The sequence below is a fragment of the Orbicella franksi genome, chromosome 5 (assembly GCF_964199315.1).
Source record: "Orbicella franksi chromosome 5, jaOrbFran1.1, whole genome shotgun sequence".
Lineage (NCBI taxonomy): Eukaryota > Metazoa > Cnidaria > Anthozoa > Scleractinia > Merulinidae > Orbicella > Orbicella franksi.
The window spans coordinates 21307041-21331873 of NC_138149.1; the positions used below are offsets into that span (position 1 = coordinate 21307041).

Below are 24833 nucleotides of genomic sequence, written 5' to 3' on the forward strand. Positions count from 1 at the left end.
AAAGTAGAGATCAGGATAGAGTCAAATGCACCTGTAATGTGGTTCTTTACTATGAATGGCTCAGTCAAAGGTCTACGATGATTCCAAATGGGCCTCGCTGGGAATGTCTGCATTTTGTTTTGTTCAGTAGGTCATTTCTAATTTTAGATGAAGTTGAATTCATAGATGGTCGATATTCTTGACATTCCACAAAAGAAATCATGACACGAAAGTGTGAATTAGAACTTATCTTTGTTCCTGTCGTTAATGTTGTTACGTTTACCAATACCTTGTAGAGCGAACATCACCAACAACACAGCAACTAAAAACAAAATCAGTGGGAATAAATCTGTCCGTTGCGAGTTTTCCAGCATCTGCCTACCATTGCATTCCACCGTACCTTCGCTTACCGCCGTTTTTTGTTCGATCTTTTCATCTGTTATCGCTGACACTCTCCGCCCGCTGGCCTTTGTCCGCTCGTTTCAACGTGATATCCTCTAAAAACGTAAGAATAAGTGCCCTGGTCGCGGAACACCTAAACATCAGAAACTCGTGCGCTCCTGCACCTGGGGTCATGCAAGACGCTCTTCTCCAAGCCATCCGATCTTTGTCGAACCGATGAAACTCTGCAGTTCGGACAACAAACACTGCGCACTCTGAGTGACTCTGCACCCAAATGAAAACCCGGGCCATTCGCGCAAAGCATTCACTTACGGGTTGCACGGACGACAACTCCTCCACTCAGTACGAACAGTACAGCAGCCTCGAACTGCCCTCAATACTGGTTCCGGCCATCCAATCGCAGTTACCGTACCTAAGGCGGGCAAAACTGGCGCTGATCTTGACTTCTCGACTTACTTCCCCGCTACTCTCTGCTCCGCAGAATAGCGGTAGCGCGCGGCAAATGCCGGAAAGGGAAGAGGGAAGAGAGGCTTCCGCCCTTTCCCCCTTCCCATCGTCCCGCGCGCGTACGCGTAGCGCCGAGTTCAAATCCTCAGCCACGCTCTTAAATAGCCAACTGGTTTGCCTCCAGCCAGTTGGAATTCTTAACAATTTTATGTTCAATTTGAATTATTTGTTTCAGTTATTTGCTCGGCCCCACTAGCCTTTGTGTCTAAATATCGCTGTATCCTTTCAGACGGACTTTTGAGACTTTCGTCGCCGGTTTCCAAGGCAGCGCGGTTTATTCTTGCAGATTAATTGTTTGCTTTTAGGTGACCTACAGGTGGCTTTTTCTCTTGCTAACACTGATAACAGCTGATTCCTCGGACGTGTGCAGAAACTGTTTGTTATTTGCTTTTATACCACAGCCGTAGAAACTTGGCAGCAACAGGACTAAACTGAATTACATCTGGTTTGCTTGTTGTCTCAATAAAGTACGTATTTCCTTTCAATGGTTACATATTTTTAAGCTTCTATTTACACATGTAACCTTGCGGAAAACAGGGAAGGAAATAACGAAAGAAACAGTAATTTGAATTTCATTGTTCAGGATAATTGTCCCTCTCCAGTTTACACCCTGAACCCCATTTGCATCGACAGCATGAGATGGAGTACGTATTAGTGAAAAACTGAGCCTAATTTTTTTAAACCTCCTCATTCTTTATCTCTTCCTCTTCCACGATATTAACTTCCGTGCTTTTTTTTTTTTCATTTATTGCTCTCGCCTCTTTAGTGTTTTCCAACTCACAATTACTGTTATGAGATTTCATACACACAAGCATTTCGTAAAACGACAAAATACGGAAATACCACAAGGTTAATGCGATATTCCTATTTCCTTAAACTCTTACTCTTGGTGTCCACTTCAGAACAACTTGATGAAGACCTAATCAAATGTAACAGTCGTCATTTTTACCAGTGATAATGACTTAACCGGGGACTTAACCACAATGACGCAAACATTGTAGGACCAACGTTTGAAATTGCAATTTGAGAAAGATAATCATATTTTCAGCAGCATCCCACCCATGATGAAACGAGCTCACGTGTAATGAAGATAATATTCAGACCAAGGAATTACGTAATGTGCGGTAGACCTCCTTGGAGACCTGTCCAATTCCTTCTCAAGTTTCTTATCATCACCAGGTTCTAAGGAGTACGATCAAAGGTTTTCGTCTGTTATTCCATAGCGCCTTTCCTGTTGACATCAGACGTCAACAAGAAGGCATTGAACACGAAGATGTTTTTCCAACTTTTTGATGCGTAGTTTAGGCAAGGTACCAGTTTAATTTTGTTTAGCACGGTGGAACCTCGCTATCTCGAAGTCGGTTGATTGTCTCGAGCTCAAGTCATTTTCCCCCGGATATGCTTTTACCAGTCATTGCCTACCGGTTCTCGAGGCCCCGACATCTCAAACTATTTTTCGTTTACCTTGAGAGTACGAGATAGCGGGACTCTACTGGTGCCTGACGCTCGAGGATGCGTGTTCAAACTGTCTTATATGCACTTCTTAATTTTTGAACTACTCACTTAAATATCAATTTTTATTTCTCTCTTGTATTATACTGTATTTGTAATTTCAGAAACAGTTTTTATATTATTTATAATTAGTTATTCTTACTTATTCCGAGTGTACCCAATTAATTTTAATTCGTATTCTTAACTGTACATTTTAAATCTCAATACATTGTAACGTAGTAGTGTCCCCAATTAGCTTCTGTAAGCTAAGTACCTACCCTGACACTTAAATAAAGTTATTATTTATTATATCTATCGCGACATGAAACACGAAAGACCGTGTTTGACCACATTTCTAAACAACGAGAAGACAGTTGAAAAACCGATACGTAGCGGAGTATTTTTGACGAACCTCGAGGTGTTTGGAAATGTGGTCAATCACTGTCTACCTTCTCAATCGAAACTAAAACCATAGTTAGTAGAGGGGACTGGCCAGTCGCTGTACTAACTATGCTGACTAAGGAGAAAAAAGTCAATGCTAATTGAGATCGCACATCCAAACACCCTCACGGTAATAATTTCCTTTAAATTTGATGAATTATCAATGAGTTTCAGAAGTAAAAAATACTTTTCTCTCTGATCATCAATTTCTTAGAAAGCGACAACGAGTTACTGATATATTTTTTAACATTTTTGATCAGATCATGTCTTTCCTTCCTTTGTTTTGTTTGTTTAGTATTTTTGTTTGGTTGTTTGTTTTCTTTTCTTTTACTTCAAGTTATGGTACCACACATTTTCACATAAACAATTCTATTAGCCTTCCAAAATCTTTTCAATCTATGACAACCAGCATGTAAAATGGCGTCATTTGGCTTTTTAATTGCCGTTGCCTTAGGTTGAGTTATCGATATCTTTGTCTTTGTTTCCGCCATGTGCGTTTTAGCAAGTGCTGATAAAAACCAAAGATGAGAATATAAAATTTATATCCGCAAATTCGAACCTGCACAGGATCTATTTCTGTCTCTTCAATAGCTATTCTTTGTATGATCATTGAGTTCACTCGAATTTCACACACAATTTATTCTTCGACCTTTCCCACGCTTTCTGGTCTCCCTAAATATACAAGCAGTGTCAAGTAGGTGTCTGCTTTCACATGAGAGAAGTATTAAATGTTTCCGTATTATGCATCGTGTAAACTGCGCGTTCTATTGAGGTCTATTAAATGTCTTTGAATAATTTGAATTTTTAGAATATTTTTTGTTTGCTATTGATTTCCTTTCACCTACGTGCAAGCTGAGGTTTAGGCCTGGTACTTACTGCAGGTTAAGAACAAAAGGTTCTCTATAAGTTCTCTGTATACTATAACTGTATTCCTCTTTACCTCCTATTGCCTTGTTTTACTCGGTGCATCTTCAGTTGCTGTTTTGTCCCAATACTTTAAAAGAGAGATCGAACCTTGTTTGCTTCCTCGATTTTATTGTGTTGGAAAGGGATTTCTTGAGAAACCTTTGTTGGGTTACGGGGAGAGTCCGTGCTAAATTGAAAATTCAACATTTCAGGAAACAACCTACGCACAAGTTCTGCTGTCTTGACCGCAATAGCGTGCAGGGCCAGAGGGGAAAAAGGAGGGAAAATATGATTAGATGTCGGTCAAGTTCCAATAAAATGAGGCACGAGGTCACCAACAGGAGATAATTTCGGCAAAAAAAACTCTTGAATTCTTTAGAAAGGTTGGCAAGTTCTACCTACAGGTTTGCCTTGTTTACACTTCAAAGAACCTGCAGTATTCCAGTAAGTTCCTGGATGGAATACAAAACAAGAAAAGTGCGGAAAATGTGTTCATAAAGAAAAATATGTAAACATTTCAAAACCTAATGGATTAGTTCGGCGCCAAATAAACATTCTCCCGCTCTGGTTTCCCTGGCGGATGCTTGATATAACTATCCAAGTTGAAAGAGGATGTAAGTTTTACGTAGATTGAGTCTGTAGACACTCTGGTCTTATCGTACACATTGTTGCCCTGGGTTTGAAATCCAATCTAAACAAGTTAAAATAGTTTCGGGCGTGAGTGTTTATTTTTAGTGGACGCATGTCTCTACCCACGCGGTGTAAAAATATGCGCTGAAGATAAACCAATTTCCTTCTGGTTGCGTCTCAATTGTATCCAGGACTTGGACGGTGAACATACGCTCTGCTTTGAAAATCAAAGTGAGGGATTTGCAGTGGGATACTTTTCCTTTTCAGCCAGGTAAGTGTTGTAACGCTGTGTGCTTTGTTTCCTTTACTATATAAAAGAAAATAAATTCTATGCTTTAAATTTCCATAATAACTATCATTTAGCTCGCTAGTCGCCAATATTACGTAAGCAATCTCTTTGTCGAGTCCTTCTATTGCGTCACAAAGAGGATTGGAGGTAGCGTTTAATATTTCGCATGATTTCAAAGCGGCGGGTTTTTATCCTTGACAAACACACTGCTCCTTCTCTTGGGCAAATCTTCATAAATAACAACTAGTTGCATGTTTATCTTCCGAATATCAAAGTTTTGCGCCCATTCATCCCTAGCCTTGCATAAATTTTCCGTGTATTTATTGAGGAGCACTATCCAGTTGAGTTTTCCTAGGAAATAACTAAGTTGCAATCTGTTTTCACTCACATGCTAATGACGAGCTTAAGGGGAACAATTTTCCACTTGCTTAGCCCCGTTGGTATGGATAGTCTACTAGTTAATCCTGGATTATATATTTTTCAAATATTCACCTTTCATATCTCAGAGAAAACTTGAGAACAAGGAGGAAAATAACAGGCCACAACCACTTTTAAATTCGGCTAGTTGTCGCGCTATCTCTTTCCGCCGCAACGTATTACACGCAGATGTCGGTCTTTTTTCCAAATATATATCATGTTACCCGATAACAAAGTGCAAAATGTTCTTGTAGAAATTGAAGTACAAAATTTAAAGTACTTAGCGGTCCCACTAGCAAGAAAGATTTATTTTCAGGCTCAACATGTCGCTTGTAGCAATGAACAGCAGGGGTTACAGGAAGTTTGTGCTTAGAAGGGTTCACGTCCTGAGTTATTTTATCCCACGTCTCATGTTATATATGAGTAACGCTTTTCAACCGTTCTCTCTCAGGAACGTATTTCCTTAGTGCCGGTACAGCTCCCATAAAATACTGGTCACTGATCAATGTTTACTTCGCTGTCATGGCTTCAAACCTTTCTCATAAAGAGCAAGTTTCGCTGATCCTGACTTCTATCTTTTTCGTAACAAGATCTTTCGACCTCGAACTAGAGACCACGAGTCCCAGCTTTTATTTTTCTCCTCAAAAACAAATAAGCATTAGTGTGTTAAGACAGTCCAAAGTCAAGGGCATGCGTCACGCGTGAACACGTGTAATTCCTAAAAGAAGCCGAACGGCAGATGGTACTGCACCGTTGTTAAACAGGAATACAGCTCAAATAAACGTCCTAGAAAAGTCCCTCAGCTTTCGTGCAGCATTCGTTTGCCAGGAAATATGGTTGCCTATTTCATAAGAGGGTTTTGATAACGCCCACTGTTTTGAGAGGTTCTCAGGTGGTTTTCAGAGGACGTTGTGCCATTAACCATAATTGTGAGAGTCAAAAGGAAATACAAATTGACGGAAAAATTTAACACTGAAGAAGTTGCTTGTTCTGAAAGTATGTTTGTCTCAGCGATTACTTTAACTTTTCACACTAATTTCTTAGATATTGGATTAATGTAAAGCTCTCGAGCTTATTTTTATGAATGACGAGGCAATGTTAATAAAACTAGCCTTGACCACCTCGAAGAACTATTAGTGCATTATACTTCATTTCAGTGAGACAAAGATTCGTTGACATTTTGCTGACTGTTCAAAATGACCTGTTAGCAATCGTCTTTTAAATGGAAATCCTTAGCTAAATAAGCTTTTGTTTCTTGGGTTTATGCTACAGAGTCCAACAGACTATGTTTTTTCCTCACCAGCCCACGGTTATGAGACATTTTTTATGTACTTATGATCACATCGAAAATCACGGACGGAATGTGGGTGTGTTAAACTATCAAGCAGTTTCTATCCATTTAAACAATATGTTATTTTGTTTTATTTCCTTCCTTTTTTTAATTAATTGCTTTGTAGCTTAATTTTAATGCATGTAACGTTAAGAAAGGAAGCAGTAGTTAAGAAAAGTATTTTTGCGACCTGGAACAATGCTAAAAGTAGTCTTTACGATATTGGCAGAGGATATTGTACTTCAATCGATATCGACGTCTTGAAAAATCTTTTTGATTGAAAACCAAAATGAAAAGTAAATCTCTATTGAATTGCTATTTGCTTACGGAGAGCTTATCACTTGTACGTGACAAAGTCACATAACTTGTTGACATAAAATAAAACCAAACAAGTTCAGTTCGAAAAAAACAAGACTCCATGTTGTGTTCCATTGGGAACCATTGACGTCAATCGGAAATGAAACTACAAATCGCCTTACGAATATTTACAACATTTTTAATTATGAAAAAGCGTGGCATCGTTGTTTTCTTTTGATGGGGTAATGCATTTCAAACCATACCTCTACTTTAGGAACACTCATTACTTGTGATCAAATGGTTTAACAAAACTCTAAGACTAATAAACCGGTGTGACTTCCTGATTTCAGCTTCACAAAGTCATGTGTAGTGACGTAATTGTTAGGAACAGGTCATTGCAAAGAGAAGAAATTTTCCACAATCATTTGACTTGTTTTCTAACGATCAACAAATTTTTGATGACCGCAAAGTTATGTATTGTGAACGAAGGAAACCGGTTACGTGTTACAAACATAGCACTGAACATTTTAGTGACAGCGGGAAATTCATTTATGAAATGAAATGTGACGTCACGTTGATTGCTGTGACCTTCGGTTTGCCGTCTAACAAGAAAGCCGCGGAGGCGTGAAAATTACGCCCCCGGCTCTATAAGAATGTTTTGAAGCTTGTTATTTCCCACTAATCAATTATACATAAAGACATTTGAACACACTTAACAACGTTCAAGCTATAAGACCCGGGGTGACGGTTCTTCCACCAGGGTGAATTTGTTATCGCAGGCACAAGAGTAAACTCTTTCAATCTTTATCCCCGGGTAATCCCGCGCTGGTACTACAAACATATGTGTCGTTGAAAGGGTTCGGGGTTTGACGAAAGCTTCCACCTTTTCCACCTTGCATGGAAAGAGTGTTTCTTTTTTATTCTTTTAAAAGATCAAAATATACCGGAAATTGAAATTTTTTGGCCTCTCGTTTTATATAACAATTACAAAGTGTTAATTCATCACCAAAACGGCAACTGAATGGATGTTAAAAGCTGCTTGGTAACTCAACGATCTCAGTGATGTACCTCTGCTATCCGGATTTTTTACAACGTGCACACTCCCCTGTACTTGTATAGCCAGAGAACGAGTAACCATAGTAACACTCCAGCAATAATATATATCAAACCCCCATCAAAAATCGACACTGTCCACAATGTTCCACTGAGTTCGACAGAAAGGGGTTATCTTTCTTCATTCAATGAGAGGCGTAATCCCTTGTTAGGTTAACTTTACGATAAAGCAAAGCTAAACTGATTGACAGAGCAGCTCCACAATTTGCGAGAGGGAAGGAACTTCTGTTGTTGTTTCACTCAGTCAAAGCAAAGTCCTTTCTTTCCTAACCCCAAGTATAACCCAAACTTAATAGGAATCTTTAAATGGTGCATATATACCCCTGTATAACTTGCCCTGACAGTTTATTTTCCAGTCAATACGTTATTCCTTAGAGTTTGTGCCCTATTTCAAGTGTTCATGACTTCCCTGATGTAATTTGTTATGCCACAGTTAAGTCTCCTTCATCATAGCGACTTCATGACATTCGGTAATGTTTATTCGTTTGTTCCTGCTTTGTCATTTTATTGTGCTGTTCACACTAGGGACATAAAACATTAGCATGAGGCTTGTCGTCATGTCGTTGGTGTGAACTGGGCCTTCGAAAAAAATTTCTGCTGAGCATTCATTTTAGCTGGACAAAGGTTCTGTCTTATTTTCACTCGGAGTTTTGTTTCGTTCTGTTTTCTTTTAAATTTTTTTCATTTAACATTGAGCCAATCGTGTCATGACTTAAATATTCATAATGCCTTTTTGCCAACCGGATGGAAATCTCTTTTGTTTTGTCGTCGGCGTCGTTGTTGTTGTTGTTGTTCAATTCGTCGTTGTGTAAAAGAACTTTGCATTACTATTCATATCATTTTTCATCCCTTGATCATCCCACTGTCATTTCCGGAACTCTTTTTTTCTGACAATGCTCCACCATGATGTTTCTGTACATCTCCCATCAAAGCAAAAATCGTAGGACAATTGTTTTCAAAGCTGTCTGTCTAGCTTAAGTAATAAATAATGTAAACCTTCCTGTTATGTTTTCTGTTAAAACTTTGCCCCATTTCCCTCAATTACAAAAGGTTTGTGGTTTCCTTTTTGTCCACGTGACCAATATTTGTGGGTTACCTAGGCAACAAACGTTAACTTTAAGGTGGTTAAATTGCTTTGGGAAAAAAAATAAAATGTATAACCCACTGGAAGCTACTGGACGAATCAAACCTGATAGCCAGTGTCTACTCACTAGTAGAATAAGCGTAACTGCCGAAAGAACATTATTGTGTCATTCAAGGTCACAAGTTATTAAGAGTCGTTGCGATTTCGGAAATCTTCGGCTCTGTTCATAACACACTCGAGCTGTCACGAATGAGTTGCTTGAAACAAAACAGTTATTCTGGTTTTTACGATCAAGTTTCGTCAGCCGCCAACTTTAATTTGTTCGTTCGACCTTCGGGTGACGTCGGTTCAAATCGTAAATTGGGCTTCCGCCATTTTGTGAGTTATTTGACGCAGAACGACTGCATCTTACACGAAACAATTCAGAAGAACAATAGACTTTGGCGCAATATATTATTGGCCTCTCGAGATTGTATCTTAATGAGATCAGAAACAAAGGAATAAACTGAAAATAAATCAAATAGAAACTTATGACGTCAAAGATGATGACATCCACCCACCCTATTAGCAGCCTTTCTTGTGCGAAATATAAAATGGTTCTCACCAAGTTGTTGCCATAATAACTCTGAACAGCGAGATGTCAACTAGTGCCCGTTATAGAACAACCGATCACAGCACTATTGCTTAGGACAAGAGGATTTCAAAAGAATATTTACAGCTATTCAAAAGGTACGAACTCATGCATTAACTCATAAATATCATTTACATTTTATAGTTCTAAGCAAACTACACGAACAAAGTTGGATAGCCTCATTGGATTTCCAACACGGACAAAGTTGGATAACTCTATGGTGTTTCTTAGATGTTTTATAGACAATAGGGTCGTGAGATATTTAAACATCGGGTAGATATTTTAATCCCTTTATTAGCTCTTGTCATCGCGTGCAGTGTCAATTCAGTCGTAAAGCGCTCATTTGTGACAGTAAATGGCACGCGTTATCCATACAGCTGCACATGAGGTCGACCTTTTCAAAATCCTAGATAAATATTTCTGGTGAAAAAGATCAAACGTTTAGAAAGCTCGTTGAGGTCTTCGTCGAAACAAACGAACCAAAGGCAGACACAGCGTTCCAGCAATTTCCAGCTTGTTGCAGAAGCAGAGCAGAAATAAATGGAAAACTCTCTACTATAAAGTCAGTATTCGTCAATGGCTACCACAACCGATTTTAAATCAGTTATAGGACAATAATTTGCCTTTTTAGCCAAGTTCATTTATACACAGTTTTAGTAAGAATTTCTTTCTAAGTATGAAACACACTGTTCAAGGATAATCACTGCTTAGGTTTATAAAGTCCTTTTTTAATATTGAGAATTAATCATTGAAAGTTACTGACAGTCAAGTGAATTGCCACTTTTAACAACAATCAGAAACTAACTGTTTGCTTCCTAGAGCCGGATTTATTAACTCATCTACAAAATAAGAAACTTTGTTGCAATCACTTTGGCTTTCCGCTTGTTGCACGGTCTGTTCAGTGAGGTAGTCAGTTTTCATGCTACATTTCACTCACGCGATGTTCTCACTTTGATGAGTCATGTAGTACAAAGTCTTCCGGTTGTTTATTGTGTGAGAAAAGTCGCAGTTGGTCTCTATTTACGACTACTGAGGTAACCCTTTATTAGCTCTTAGGACAGGTAATTCGCGATGTTTTGTTCTAAAAGTTTTTCACGCGTCTGGCGAACGTAAAATTTAACCATAACGAAAATACTCAATGGTCATGTGAGTGTCTTGTTATCAGATGATAACATACTGTGGACCGTTTCATCACACCCGAGTGTTCGTCAAATCAGATCATGTTGAATAATTTGTCTGTCCTTGCTGATGGTAAAAAAATATTGTCGACGCGGTCTTTTTTATTAATATTCGTTCGTCTGATAGGCGGTGACGTTGACTAGAAAACACTTCCGTAATAGTCTTCTAGCGCTTTTTTACCTAATTTTCCTCAAGAAACATTTTTGGCAATACTCAACTGCTCAAATTATAACTTGCTTAGAGAGTTCAAATATCTTGTGTTAAAATTGAAGGTTTATAACACATATTGACAAATATCGATTTACAACGGCGGAAATGCTTTCCGTTATTTTCGATTATGTTTCCGTGGAAACTATAGTGCTGACGAATGCTTAGTTGTGTGACGCTGTCAAAGGCTATTACAGTTTACTTACGACAGGATAAACTAGATTTCGCAGGATACAATACAAGTTTTCGCATTCTTTGTAATAGGCGGTATAAAACTTACAATAAAGAGCTACAGCTTGCTATAGTATCCAGTAAGTTCGCTTCACGCAATAATGCTTTTTATTTTTCAATGTTTTTACAAATTTTATTGACTGTTTACTTGATTCAGAATTGGGGAATAGATTTGTTGGACTACAAAACTGAAGAATAGCTATTTTCATGAAATAAATAAAGAAACTTGAACTTAAACTTGAACTTGCACTAACCATTCGAAGGCAGTTGCCCACGATCAATAAGATGAACCCATATTTTATTCGTCTTCGTCTTTAAAAACAATACCACTATTTATAGTCAGAGTGCGAAGGTAAAATCCCGCTGAGAACAAAGAGATGCTTATTAAAAACATTTTTATAAAAGAGGCCGTTTAGAGTTATTGATTTTCACTGAGCAATTTTAGGACCTAACTTTATTAAACGTTTACAAGCGGCCACGGGGTTCCACGTCAGTAAAACTGAAGAAGTTTGTTCCAACATACTCAAAACACTTCCTCCTTTTGCTCAGCAATACTTGAGTACAAGACGCCGGTTTTAAAATCACGCCTCGGAAACCGTCGTGGGTGAGGCTTTCACGAGAAACGGACGTAAGTCTCTCTATATATAAAGTGTTCTCGAATAGAATTCTTAACCAAATACCACCCTTTATAAAGCTCATATTAAAGATTTGTTTGGAGTATTAACTGTGGAGCTGGCAATATACAGGGACAGTCACCGAGCATAATATACACAGTGGAACTAACTAACGCGTCAATTCAGTGATTGACTCTCTGAATGTTATAGCATAGTTCGGTTTCGTACAAAATTACGTTCTTTCATAGCGAAATCTTTTCCAAATAAGAGGTAAGTGGATTTGAGAGGATTAAAGGGTAAAGAGGAAGGCAGAATAGAAGTTTGATACTTAAACATACAATTATTGAATTTTACAATTAAATCAAGTTTTACTTAGTATTACAAGGTCGTATGGAACGAAACAAAGCTTGACGTAGCATAAGTACCCATTCTCGAAATATTTTTGTGAGATTGTCACGATTACAGAAAAATAAAGCAATAAGGACTAAACATCTTACGCATCAGGGACTACTAGAGTACAATTTGTCAAGTTTCCATTCCGCGTTCTAAGACTTCGTGCGGGATAAGTCAGGCTAATAGTGCTACGATAACCATTCACAACTATCATGCTTATACCTGTTTTGTTGAAAAGCACCAATATTCCATTGGGCTTTATTTAGTCTTTTATTTTTAAAATCTACTATCGACGTTTGTTCGAATAATATTTGGTTTTTGTGGGAATCACTCTGGGGGCCGAAAATCTATTGCCCTTCATATAACAAGAGTTCGATGTCAATAGTTGAACGTTTTTCGCCGAAGGACATGCATTCGAGCGAAGTTACCGCAATCATTGGGGGATATGAAGGCAACGGAGATACTTTACTTATTTCTCTTTGTTTTAACACCTCAAATTGGGTAAATTTTCAAGTTTTGCCCATTTTCTGAGTGTGCGGTTGAAAATAACCTCTTGAACGAGAGTGACAGCTGATTCAATGTTCGTGGGCGTGATAAGACAAAACAAACCACACAAAGAGTGGGTTGAAAGCATCGTCCTCTTCAGCGTAGCACGATAATTGTTCAAATGAATGCCTTATTACACTAAACACGCAACAAGCAGTTGGTATTATAAAAATAACACAAATAAATTGCTTAAAGGCAAGTGTTAAAAGAGTTACGTCAAGAACGAGGCATCTTAAAAATTTAAGTTTGTTTTTAGTTTTCCGGCTTCTGGAACAATCTCTCTAAAATGTTAGCGTTCGTTTTTGGTGACCGCCTTGGCTCTTTGCTAAGTCTTTGGCGTTTTTCCATCTTAGTAAAGTGTTATCTTTAGGGTTCTCAATATTTATAAAAAATAAAAAATAAAAACACTTATAAAGAGCTAGAACAAGAATCTCTTTCGGCCATAGATAGTACTCATGACCTTAAAAGTGCTACTTTAGATTGGACTTATGAAAGCTTCTCGTATTGTCTTAGTTTGGCAGCAATAGTATTTTTGTTAATACGTAATTCGCTTTCAAATTCACCCATATCATTTTGTTGAGTCAAGTGCGAAATGTAGTGATTCTATGAAGAGAAACGTCTTTCCCGACATCACAGGAGAAGATAAATTACCACGCCCACAGACGACAAATGAGCGCTACTTAAACTGTGGACACCATAGCGTACCTATGAGCGATGGAAAAAGCTTATCAGCTCCCAGTGTTTTTTTTTTTTTTCTCTCTCTCTTCCCAACGTTAGGGTAGGCTATTGCACAACAACAAGCTAATGGCCGCGTAATAGCAAAAAGGAAAAAAAGTTTGTTTTAAGGTCAAGAATAGAATCTGAATTCCAAAGTCTTGTGACACTAATTTGCAATTTATAGGACTACATTTGTGTCAGGGTGGAGCAATATATTCACTACAGGAGAGGTGTATTTTGAAATGTGTGGGCAATTTAGACTTTGCCTCTTCTTGCTGCGCCTGGAAACGTTTTTTTATTTAGCAGAGCCTTTCAGCCTAATTACTTTTTAACAAGATTTCCGCTTGTTTTGAAGATCAAATAAATGTTCCATTTCGGCAAGTTTATTTTGCCGCGTGCCGATAGCTTGACCGATCGCCGATGCGAATCTCTGCGTGCCTATTGGTTCATTTTAAGTGATTGATACTTCAAGTTCTACAGCTTCTAATTGACTTTTTCGCCAGCACTTGCGGTGACGTAAGTGGAAAAGCCAGACAGTTGAAGTAGTGCGGTTTGCGAGGGTTTAGCTCCAAAATCACGGTAGCATCCACACCTTTTGATGAATCAGCCATACGCACGTTAGGGTCTAGGTCAACGTGAGCGTTTTCACGTTGTCCAGAGAGATTATACTCCAATCTATCTTTAGACGACACTCACTTTAAAAAGAAAAGCATTTACAAAATGGATTAGACACTGAGATCAACATTTAATCTCTGTCACTTCGATGTCTATAAGGAAATTCAAAATGTTTTGCAAATTGTACGTTCGTCTCGAGCCCATTCAAAGTGAGGGAGGTAAATATTACAAACGTTACAGCAATTCATTTTTAGAACAATAACTTTCCAAAAAAGCGTGCTTGAGGCAAACGTTTGCTCCGCTGGAAGCTTGCATTCCGCGCCTTAAAGCCACCGTAACGGCACGATCCTGAGACTACTTATGATTTCACCAATTTCAATGAGCGATAATTTACCGCAATCCACAAAATTGCTGTATATTATGTTCATTTTCTTTTTCAATTCCACAAGATTGGGCTGCGTACAAAACCTTGTTACGCGTCAGCACTTTATTCTATATATATGGACATTTGAAGGAATATTTCTTGTGATTTTGTCTTTTGACACTTCTATTGTTCTGTTGTCAATCAAGGCATTTTCCAATCAATTGATTAAGCCCTGGATATTTAACCAATTGTCACCGAGGGTATTATATTTTGCTTTTTTTTTTTTCTGCGTCCGTCACAAGACTACATAACTGTATTGCACCCGAGCTTGTCCCGGCAGACTTGGACACTCGAGAGTTGAATCATAACAGATCGAAATTCTTTATCAAAAGTACTCTTAAACAAGTTATCAGCTGTATCTCAGGTGAACAAGCTCTCGAATTTTCTCTCCTAAGTTTGCAAGGCAAATCTGCGCAGTACAGTAAGACTCCATTAGTTTTCAGCGTCGTTTACTTACGTTGTTTTGCTTATGTTTCAGTAAACAGCAAAGATTGAATTGAGTTCGCGGCATTTTGTAAAACCAATGCCGTCAGCAATGGAAACTCAGTGGTCTTCACCCAAGTTTATAACTTGCCCCGACTGCGGAGAAAGATACGACAATTCACACAAGAGAAGGCTCATTGATACCTGTGGACATCCACGATGCTATTCGTGTCTCTTTGTAGACAAACCTTGTCCACTGTGTCTGAGTGAGTATCAAGTGCAGACTGTTTGAATTTCCTTGTTACTTTATGGAATCTGCGACTGTTGATTTACTCGGGTAGACTTCTTTCGAGCCGGTCGCTTTGCTGTATGGCGGATTAGTCTGGATCTCTTGTCTCCATTGTTCAAAGGTGCCATTTGCAATTGAATTGCTAAAACAAGCATGCAAGTTTAAGCAATCTAACATTTCTGATCTTCCATTAACGCAAAAAGTTAAACTGCATTTCAATTTTGAGTCGAAGTATTCTTGTAGTTTTTGTTTACTTGCATAATTTCCACCATCACTGTAGGGAAAAACAAGGTCAGGTTCATGGTTTCGCAGCCGTTTAGTCATTCAATAACATAAGCCACGCGTGATTGCTTGTTTCATTAGGTTCAGCTGAATTTTTCTTACTGCTAAGAAGAAAGACTGAGCGCTCTCAAACATTGTACATTCTTTATTCTTCCTGACATATCACACATAAGAAATCTACTTGAGTGCTTAAAGTTAACTCCAACAGACTAGAAGTAGAGCTAGAAACCAGCGGAACAGTCTGTCACGAGAAAAAAATCGAATAAGAGAACGTGTCAAATACTTTGCATTCCTGCTATGTTCTTTCAAAGTTTACAGAGTTCGATATTGTTATCATAAACTTCATTATGACGAAGTATAGCCCATGTTACGCTCAAGCGGCGGTCTCATAGGAAAAGCGAACAAGCCTTGAACAAAGATCAATCAATGTGTTGTTGAAAACGTTACGTGACATTTCGTGTTGTAACGTTATGCTCCGCGAATCATTAAATTGTTTTACGTAAACTCTAACCACAATAACAGCTTCTAGAAGCCATCAAGACAAGGAAAGGTTGCAAATGTCGCAAACCGCAATAAACAGATTTCTTATCCACTCTTGGAGTTGTTTGTCAGCCGACAAATCGATCGCGAAATGATGCAGGGTTTGTTTAGCTTCAAGAGACTTTCAACAACATTCGCGCATAACTTGGGCACTTTACAAACGCGACAAAATTCCTGCACGCGATCGGTGGATTTTATATCCTGATGCGAGTCTCAAAAACGAACGTTTTACAACACAGTGGGAGACTAATTAAAAGGCATTCCTGGCTAGGAATGACGAGCGAGCATGTTGACAACTGCTAATTGATTCCTAAAAGGAATGTTATCACCTCTTTAGTTGTCGATAAAGAGAAAAGCACGAAAGATTAGCGCGTTGCCCTCTATCGAAGAACAACTGGATGTTTTATTTTCATAGCGCATTATTAACGATTACTTGAAAATTATCACCAAGCATTTTTTTAAAGAGGAGGTCAACATCGATGTAATTCATTGTTCCTTGAAATTTCCGGCTTTAAGAAAATAAATTGCAATCCAGTCCTTCAAGATTACATAGTTAAGACCGCTTTAAATCTGAATAATCTTGTCAGAATACATGGCACAGACCCTAACCTTGGAGACAATTAGCTACCTCACATCCACTCTGCATTTCAAAACAAACCTGGAATGCTTGCAACGCAAAGTTCTTGAACTTTAGAAATAGACATAATAACGAAGGATGAATGTCTGCCAGTCAAATTCATTCAAAATTTAAACATTCAAAATTATTCTATTGTTAAAATCAAGAAAAGAAAGAATGAAGAGATCGCTTCCGCGTAGAGTCATCATTTTTTACAGTTTTTCTCATTTTGGCAAGCAGATAAAATAGTAAGTAAATAACCCACTAAGGAAGCTGAAATTTAGACCAAGAGTGCTGTATCAGCGAGAGACATAGGGTGTTTAGTTAGCCTGTGGAGCCTCTGTTAATGACACGAATTATTGCACGTTTGTTCCTCGGTTTTAAGAAATGACACGCAACCCTCACAGCGGGACACTGGTCTGCTAAGGAGATTCAGACACGTGCTCTCACCCAACTCAGTTTGCGTCCCCTCCATTGCCGCCAAATCTGGTTCTTTGGGTCTCTCGGGGAGAGAGAGACCCTGAGAACGAGGTTGTCCATTGCCTTTAAAAGCCTTAAAATTGAGCAGCACAAGCCAAGAAATGGAGTCAAAAAATAACCATATTTATTTAAAACTGCTCCATACCGCATTTCTTTGCACTATAGCTTCTAGTGCATGGTTGAGTAGCGACTAATGTGATAACGCCCACGAGTAGCGCGTGATTCGTTTCTCGCTCTTTATACACAGATTTAGTGCATTTCATGTCGCACGGGTTTCTTCTCAGCGTGTTGTACGTTACTATGTACACTACACGTGAACTTTGTCATTTACCACTGTGCTTTGTACCTAAATGTGTACTTTGAACGGTTTCTATAATCTTCCTTTTCGCTGGCTTGCATTTAGAACTTGTTTTGTTTTCTTTAATGTGAAACTAGAGGAAGACTTGAAGAAGTCTTATTACGTAGCTTCTTGTTATAGTTAAAAATTACTCTTATTTGTTTTCTTTAACAGTTTGCCTGAGAAAATTCCAATAAAAATACTACACTTTTTCAAACCTTATGCTTTCAAGAGTATCTTGATCGAGTACCGATTGAGTTCTATTCAGCTGATTAGCGAAATTATGGAGATATGAGACCTTCGAACGGAACTAGATTGAAATTCGAAATCGTACTTTACTCAATCTCGTACTCACACTGTTATTATAAGGTCCCTCAAAACAAAACGACTATTCAACTCACACAAACAGAAACATTGTCAATGTGATTGAGTCCCTTGCAACATTTTTAAGTTATTTCTGTTTTTGTTGTTTTTTTGTCAACGCAGAACTTCCACAAGATCCCAAATCGCGTTCCAGTCAGTCGATTCAAACCGGGGGGTCTGGCTCCGATGAATCCTTGAACACCTCAAGTAACACTCTGACATCCGGGAAACTAACCAAGGATCAAAGCTCTCTCTCACACCCAGACCTCAGTGAGATTCACAAGACCCGCGCGGCCACCTTACCTGCTCGTGGCTTCAGGACAGGTAAATACTCTGAACATTTATCCTATCACACCGGGACCATAAAATTTTAATTTTTGTGTTTGGCAATGTACAAACCTAAGAAGACGAAATGTATCTTGCACAACGAACTTAAGGATAGTTCAAAGACTATTTTGTCGAGGTAAACCTTTTGAGATTAAATTCTTTTGGGATTAAAATCCCAAAAGATTTTAAGCAATTTGTTGTCTACATAATAGCTATGTGTACGTGAAAGAGAGTAGCTCATTTAGAACAGTTATAAGTTGAATTTATGAAAAGATGTTATATAGGGTGAAAAAAGAACTGTCATCCATATTTTCAGTGTTTTTCGTTCTCAAAGATTGATCGATATTATCAGATTCTTATTGAAAAAAAACAGACGGCCTGTCTCGCAGGGCCGACGGAAAAATGTCCGTATGTTCAAAACATATAATCAGTTCACTTCTGCCCGGAAATTGCCTTTCCCTGTTTCTTTTTTACCAGTTTGAGGGCGGCAAAACCCAGTTCAAAGAGAGAAAGTGCCTAACAATAACAAGACAAAAAACAACACATTCTATTGTTGTTTGGACAAAACGCGGTTTTAACTTTGTTGTTTTATTAAACGAACTAGTTAACTTATTTCCCGTGCAAAGCTTAAAAACAGAGCAGTCTCCCTCTTCTCTGCAAAAGAACTTGTCTATGATTCTTTCACTTTACTGCTTGAACTTTTGCAAGGTAACTCGTTTGATTGACGGATTGGAGGGTGAACCCAAACAGCATGACACTACTGAGTAAACAATCCTTGTTTCCGACTGGTTCCCACGCCTAAAAACGCCCCGAGGCAGCATAAAATTTACCAAACACACTTGAAAAACAAGAAAGTGAGGCCAAGAAAAACAGAAACGTCAATCAGTTTGTCATTTCGAGAGGTTGTGTTAATAGCTTAGAAACGATTCCTTCCTTGGCTTCAGGAATGTAAACGAACCGTGCCTTTTGATTGCTTTGAAAGGACCAGACCGCATGATTTGGCATAATTAGATGTAATTTGTTTAATGAAGTCAAAAGCCTATTAATATCCTTAGTTCTCGAGGCGCTCAGTCATTACATCTCTATAAATAAGTGAGGGAGAGTCCTGAACTGACCTGTGGCACTGGATACATCACTATCACGCTTCGAGTCTCGTGTACCACCCGCGAAAAGAAATCAATACAGCTACATGCCCATCGACGATTAATATCCAAGAGATCTACACTTCAATGCAAAATTCTAAAACCGCGCGGTGGATTAGAGAACGTGCCTCGGTTCAGTAGTCAATTTGCTACTGATTACTGTGGTCAAACGTCCGACGATTTAGCAATTGACTCGGCACTGCTCGTTTGTGAGAGAAGAAGAGCTGGTTGTAATTTCATTTAAGGTTTTGCTGTATTTACAATAGACTACAATAGCAACGAAGATTTGATGTCTTTGTACTCCACGACCACTGTGAACCGACAAAAGATCATTGTTAGATGGTTTGATAATGTTAAAGGAGCAGCGAAGGTTGCAATATGTTGAAGTTTAAGCGAGTGAAACCGAAGTTTTCCGATCACAATAACAACTTGGCCGTCAAGCCCGCCGTGGTCAGAGCAAGACTTATCCAAGGTTATCCTTTGAGATGTCTGTAGCGTCATTTGACAAACTAAACACCGCTACTAAAGTATTGCTACGTTGTGTGGTATATTGAAATCACTGATGTTGTTCTGTTTTCTTTCTCACAGATAACTACTTCAGGTCTCTGTATCGATACGACCCTCACGCTACAGGTAAGTTTGTAAACTTTGTGTTGTTCCTCTTTTGTTTCTTGCGTCACTAAACTTTGATAGTTCGTATCGCACCGAGTTCCATGGCTTCCTTGTCGACCCTAACACTGGTGAGTTTCTTACCGGAAAGAAAGCATGCCTTCACGTATTGTTCCATTGAACTTCAGCAAAACTTCCTCGATAGTAAAGAATTATGGCACAGAAAATGGGAAATTGGTTTTATTTACACGTGGCAGAAGAGTTACTTTAACGAACTTTACCGAACTACGCAAAGCCGTTGGTTAAGAGTCTAAAGACGATATGAGCCTTTCAAACAGTTTTTCGCTAAGCATTACGTCGGAATTGTGAATGTTCACTTGAGGTCACTATCGATGGGTATTAGATTGCAAAAAATTTCCAAATGACGACAAATCGCTCTCCGGAAATCAACATAAGCGTGTTTTCACAAAACTAGCGACAACTCAAGAAATTTTAATCTTCTTTCCTGTTGTTATTTGCGACCCCATAATTTTGATTTGTTGATTCATAGTTTATATTCCGACAGGTTCTATTTTCTGTCTTAGCAGTTTGTGTTGCTTGAAAAGCGCAATTTCCGACTTCAGTTTGCTAAAATAGTGATTATCTCAGGCTTGCCTTTCCTGTTTTCATTGTATCGTTTTAGGGATCGCAATTTGTCGAACCGTTTTTAACTTTTGTTGGCTGATATATAGCAATTACATTGTGAAAACAACGCCGAGAACATCTAAGAACAAATTTAAACGATCAGAGATCGCTATTTTCAGGCGTATGATCTGAAGGTAAACGTATTTAAGGCAATTTAGATCTGGGTATTTCTTAAGGTATTTCGTATGTAAGTTAATGGCATATTCTTCAATATGTCGGGGCCAACAATATATTTTTTTCGTTGAAACGTTATGAAAGACGTGAGGCGTTTAATTCATAAAAATTTAATATATACAGTGTACAAGGCTAATATCAGTTTATTACGCCAACAGAAAACAGTGACCTTAGAGACCCAAAGAACAGGCACAGGAACGTTCAAAATTATCATAAATCGCTTGAGAACCTTTCAGACCAGTTTTGGAAAAGTGTTGAAAGAGCTTCCAGTCCACTTGGACGAGGTGCAAGTAAGTTTCGTGACTTGTGTTTTGACTGTAGGTGACTTAATTGCCGATTGTATTGATTTGTGGAGTTCTATATCATGTGTTGGAGACAACAATACCAGCACGATGCCGCTCTGTGGCTCAATGGGTATTTTTATAAGATATTGCCCATCGTTATAGATACGTACAGTTTCACGTTAAAATAACAGAATTCCTGACAGAAGAAGGACTATTTAATTTATTGGCAGCCTACGTTTGGAGGCAAATTATGATCAAATACGTAGTCAAATTCCTATCTAATGAAGTCACGTCATTTCTGTTCATCAAATAGCTAGTATAATTTTTCACAAGTAACATGGGGCAGCGTTACTTCATGCACACTTCTCTCAGATGTTGCGAGATTAGCTTCAGACCAGGCGGGAAATAAGTTCTAAAAATAAATTTATCGCCTAGCAGGTGTTCGAACAATGCTTATTGTAACGTGTTTACGAAAACATTGTCACACTTAACAAAAAGATAACGTTGTCAGGAAGGGTTTCAAGAATAGCAAGTTCAACAAGAGATATAATGGTGAAAGCCTCGAGTCTTTTTTTTTTTAAAGAAAAACTTGGGCAGGACGTGTGAGAACCTCGCAGGGTTTCTTGTGAAGAAAAGCGGTTGCAAATTACTCATCGCTGATTTTTTGAACGGGATCGGAGAAAAGTCGTACGCATGTAAAACTGAAAGCGAGCAATATCATAACGCAAATAAATATAACCTTATCTTGCTGTTTGGCGCGTTTATACTTCGTCGTTTTTTATGGTCCTATTACAGAGTATGCTAAAAAAAATTGTCTAACCTTAGCTACAAACTAATCAGGGGTACTATACTGCACGACCTGTCGTTAATGCAAACTAAATTGACTTTGCCACTGAACAAAATATCAATCTAGCATGTGTTTCTTTATCAACAGTCTCCCCATCAAGGACTGATGACTCACCTCCTTCATCGATAAAGTCTTCTACAGACGACGTCACATCCGGTCTTGCCAGGCTTGCTGTCCCAGACCAACCAAGGCGACGTTCCGCAACGGAGGTCGCAAAAATCTCCGAGTACGTCAGCGAAAGACAGAAACGTAATTCTCTTCGGAGCGAAGGCTTACGAAAATCAGAGAATACCGAAGTCAGGCCCCGATCGCAGTCGGACCTCATTACGACCACACCTTCGGAAGGAGGCAACAAGGAAACAAGGAGTTACACGTTGCCCATTAATTTCTATGCCTCGGAATTTGAAAGAAGCCGACCATCGTCCGACAGATCGTCGGACACCTCACTGCCGTTTTCCGATTCCTGCTCGGAAAGCTCCGGTGATTCCGATCACTTGACCGTGGGTAATCCCCGCAGCCCAAATTACAGAGGTATCTCTAAGAGATGGTCATACGACGAGAATCAAAACGAACGATTAAGAATAGCTGAAGAGCGACTTCTAAATGGACTCATGGGTAGCGAAGAGGCTGCAAAGCGAAAGAAAATCACTAAAAACCCTCTAGAAAATGTCATCCACTGGGTCATAGAGCCGCCTAAACAGGATCAACCTGCAACAACGCACCCAGGTGGAGTACAAAAAGAGAGCCAGCTTCCAAGAAGGCCAGATCCACCAAAACGAGGCGACAGTAGTAAACGAATCAATGTACAGAAAATACAAGAGTACAGAGAAGTAACCAATCTTTGATGCGTGCACACGTGAGCAGATGATAAGATTAAACGTTGATAGTCTCCCGAGAGGCTAATGACTTTGAAAACGACTGACTGAAGTTTGATATTATATTAATATTATATGGAAGCGCTCTGTGGACCGCTGTTGATCGGTGGTCTGTAGGCAGGACTTGATGGGCGCGTCAGAAGACACTTTGACTTATTGAACATGATTTGAGAGCTGATTCTGCATTTTAAGTCTGTTTTATTGTTCAAAGGTTATTCTACGAAATGTGATTTTACTTGAACTTGATTCTCTTATGCACAGTTGAATCATCCATTTTAACTCTCGATATCTGCGTTAAAAATAACAATTAAGACCGCTGATGTAAGTAACTTTCTAAAGTTTCAAGTCGAATCAGTAAAGGTGTACCGCGTATGTAAGCTACAGTAAAAAAAAAAAGATGACAAGAGTAAAGTCTGTAGATAAGTATTTTGTAGCAGACCAAAGCTTCAACTTTTTTACTGGATCATTGAACTACTCTTTGAAGAACGACAGACCAAACAAGGCTGAGTTATTTAACGGTTCTGTTTAGTCTCCGTAACGATGTGCCCCACAAGTGCATTGAGCTTCGTTGTATCTTTATCTTATAGTAACCGCTTTTGCCCTCTACTTTTGCTTGTAAAATTAATGGGTAAAATAACAAAGAGTTTAATAGTATTAAACACTCGGCATTGTCAGAAACGAAAACGTGACAGACTGACAAATTCAGTACTTTTAAAGCTGATATGCATAGCTTTAGTAAGAGAACTGATAAATAATTAACATAGTAGGATCCGAATTGATCAACAATGCTTGTACATTATAAAATGGATGATTTCAATAACGTAATCGTGTAAAAAAAAAAGAATGAAAGTTGACTCAGTAACATAACTTCCTTGAAAAGTATACATTTATCAAATAAAAATCAAGTTCATTGGTGATTTGTTTTCATCGTTAATGTAATTTTCTCTTGTTTGCTTTAAGCCCTGACTTTATAGGTGATGTTGCTGAAACTTTTATCCTTTGGATTAGTTTTTTTCCATAACAATCTGAGCTTACCTTAAAGGTTATCGCTGAATCTGAAGAAACTCTTTTTAAACCATTCAGACCTGAATTCAAAACAACTGACCAATGCAAGACCTGTTTACCGCAAGTAAACTCGTCAAACTAAGGAAAGAATCAGAACTGTGGACCCCCTACATAGTTAAAGTAATTCCCTAGGAAGCACCTCGTGTTGAGACTAACATTTACACGCAAACTTAGCTCTTTTTGTCCACTCCTTTCAAAAAATGTGCATGCGAATTTTAAAAATCGTCCCAAAATTCTCAAATTTCCATGGGGCTTTTCACTTTAACCCTATGAAGCCAATTTTTGATGGCGTAAAAACTCAGGGATGGGAAAATAGTACTACCACGTTGCATTCAGGTGTACCCCCTTCTCCCCCCTTCTCCCCCCTTCCCCCCCCCCCCACCCACCCACCCACCCACACACACACACACACACACACACAAATTCAAAACCACTCAATTAGATTTTAGTACACCCTTCTTCGTCGGATTACTGTCAAATTTACTTTACTGGTCACTGAAGTTTGCCATGATCACAATATGATAGACTAAATGACCTTGTAGAAATTTCTTCATTTACCGAAACTAAATAATAGCAACGTTTTGCAGGTTAAATTTCTCAACAGACATGCAAAGCATCGTAGCTAGAGTTGAAAGTTGGCTTTGAAGTTTGCCTCGATTTTCAGAAAAATGACCTTGTTAAAGGTAATAGTACCCTGTTATCGTTGCTATGTTATTTCTATCGCATAGAAGTGAAAAGAATATAGAAGAAAAGGTCATAAAGTGCCAGTGCCCAACATGATGTGAAGTTTGCACTTCGTCACGATTAAAGAAAAAAGCCCCCTTTAGACCAACCGGACTTGTTCAATGATGAAGCATCCGTCAATATGAAAGAAAGTTACATCAACAAGACACAGCGACCCCGGCATATTAACGTAAATAATAGATCTTGCAGAGAAAACTTTTAGAATATTACATCTTTAAATATTTATAATAAACACCAAAAGTTAGCTTTTAAAACAATCGTTACGAGCCATGGGAATACCAGTTCAGTCATGCCCTTTCGATTTACGGC

General features: G+C 38.6%; 1 protein-coding gene across 4 annotated transcripts; it reads left to right on the forward strand.

The window, feature by feature from the left end:
• The first annotated feature begins 4608 nt into the window (after nt 1-4608).
• On the forward strand, nt 4609-24147 carry LOC145486717 (uncharacterized). 4 transcript variants are annotated; one of them, XM_081465427.1, is made up of 6 exons: nt 4609-4627; nt 14922-15132; nt 17897-18097; nt 19831-19875; nt 20868-20999; nt 21928-24147. In XM_081465427.1, the coding sequence occupies exons 2-6, from the start codon at nt 14967-14969 to the stop codon at nt 22683-22685; spliced, it is 1302 nt and encodes a 433-aa protein (XP_081321553.1). In that variant the 5' UTR covers nt 4609-4627; nt 14922-14966; the 3' UTR covers nt 22686-24147. The 4 variants fall into 4 exon arrangements, with proteins under 4 accessions (XP_081321553.1, XP_081321552.1, XP_081321550.1 ...); XM_081465426.1 differs by lacking the exon at nt 4609-4627 and adding an exon at nt 8985-9615; XM_081465424.1 differs by lacking the exon at nt 4609-4627 and adding an exon at nt 14293-14807.
• Nucleotides 24148-24833: the final 686 nt, after the last annotated feature.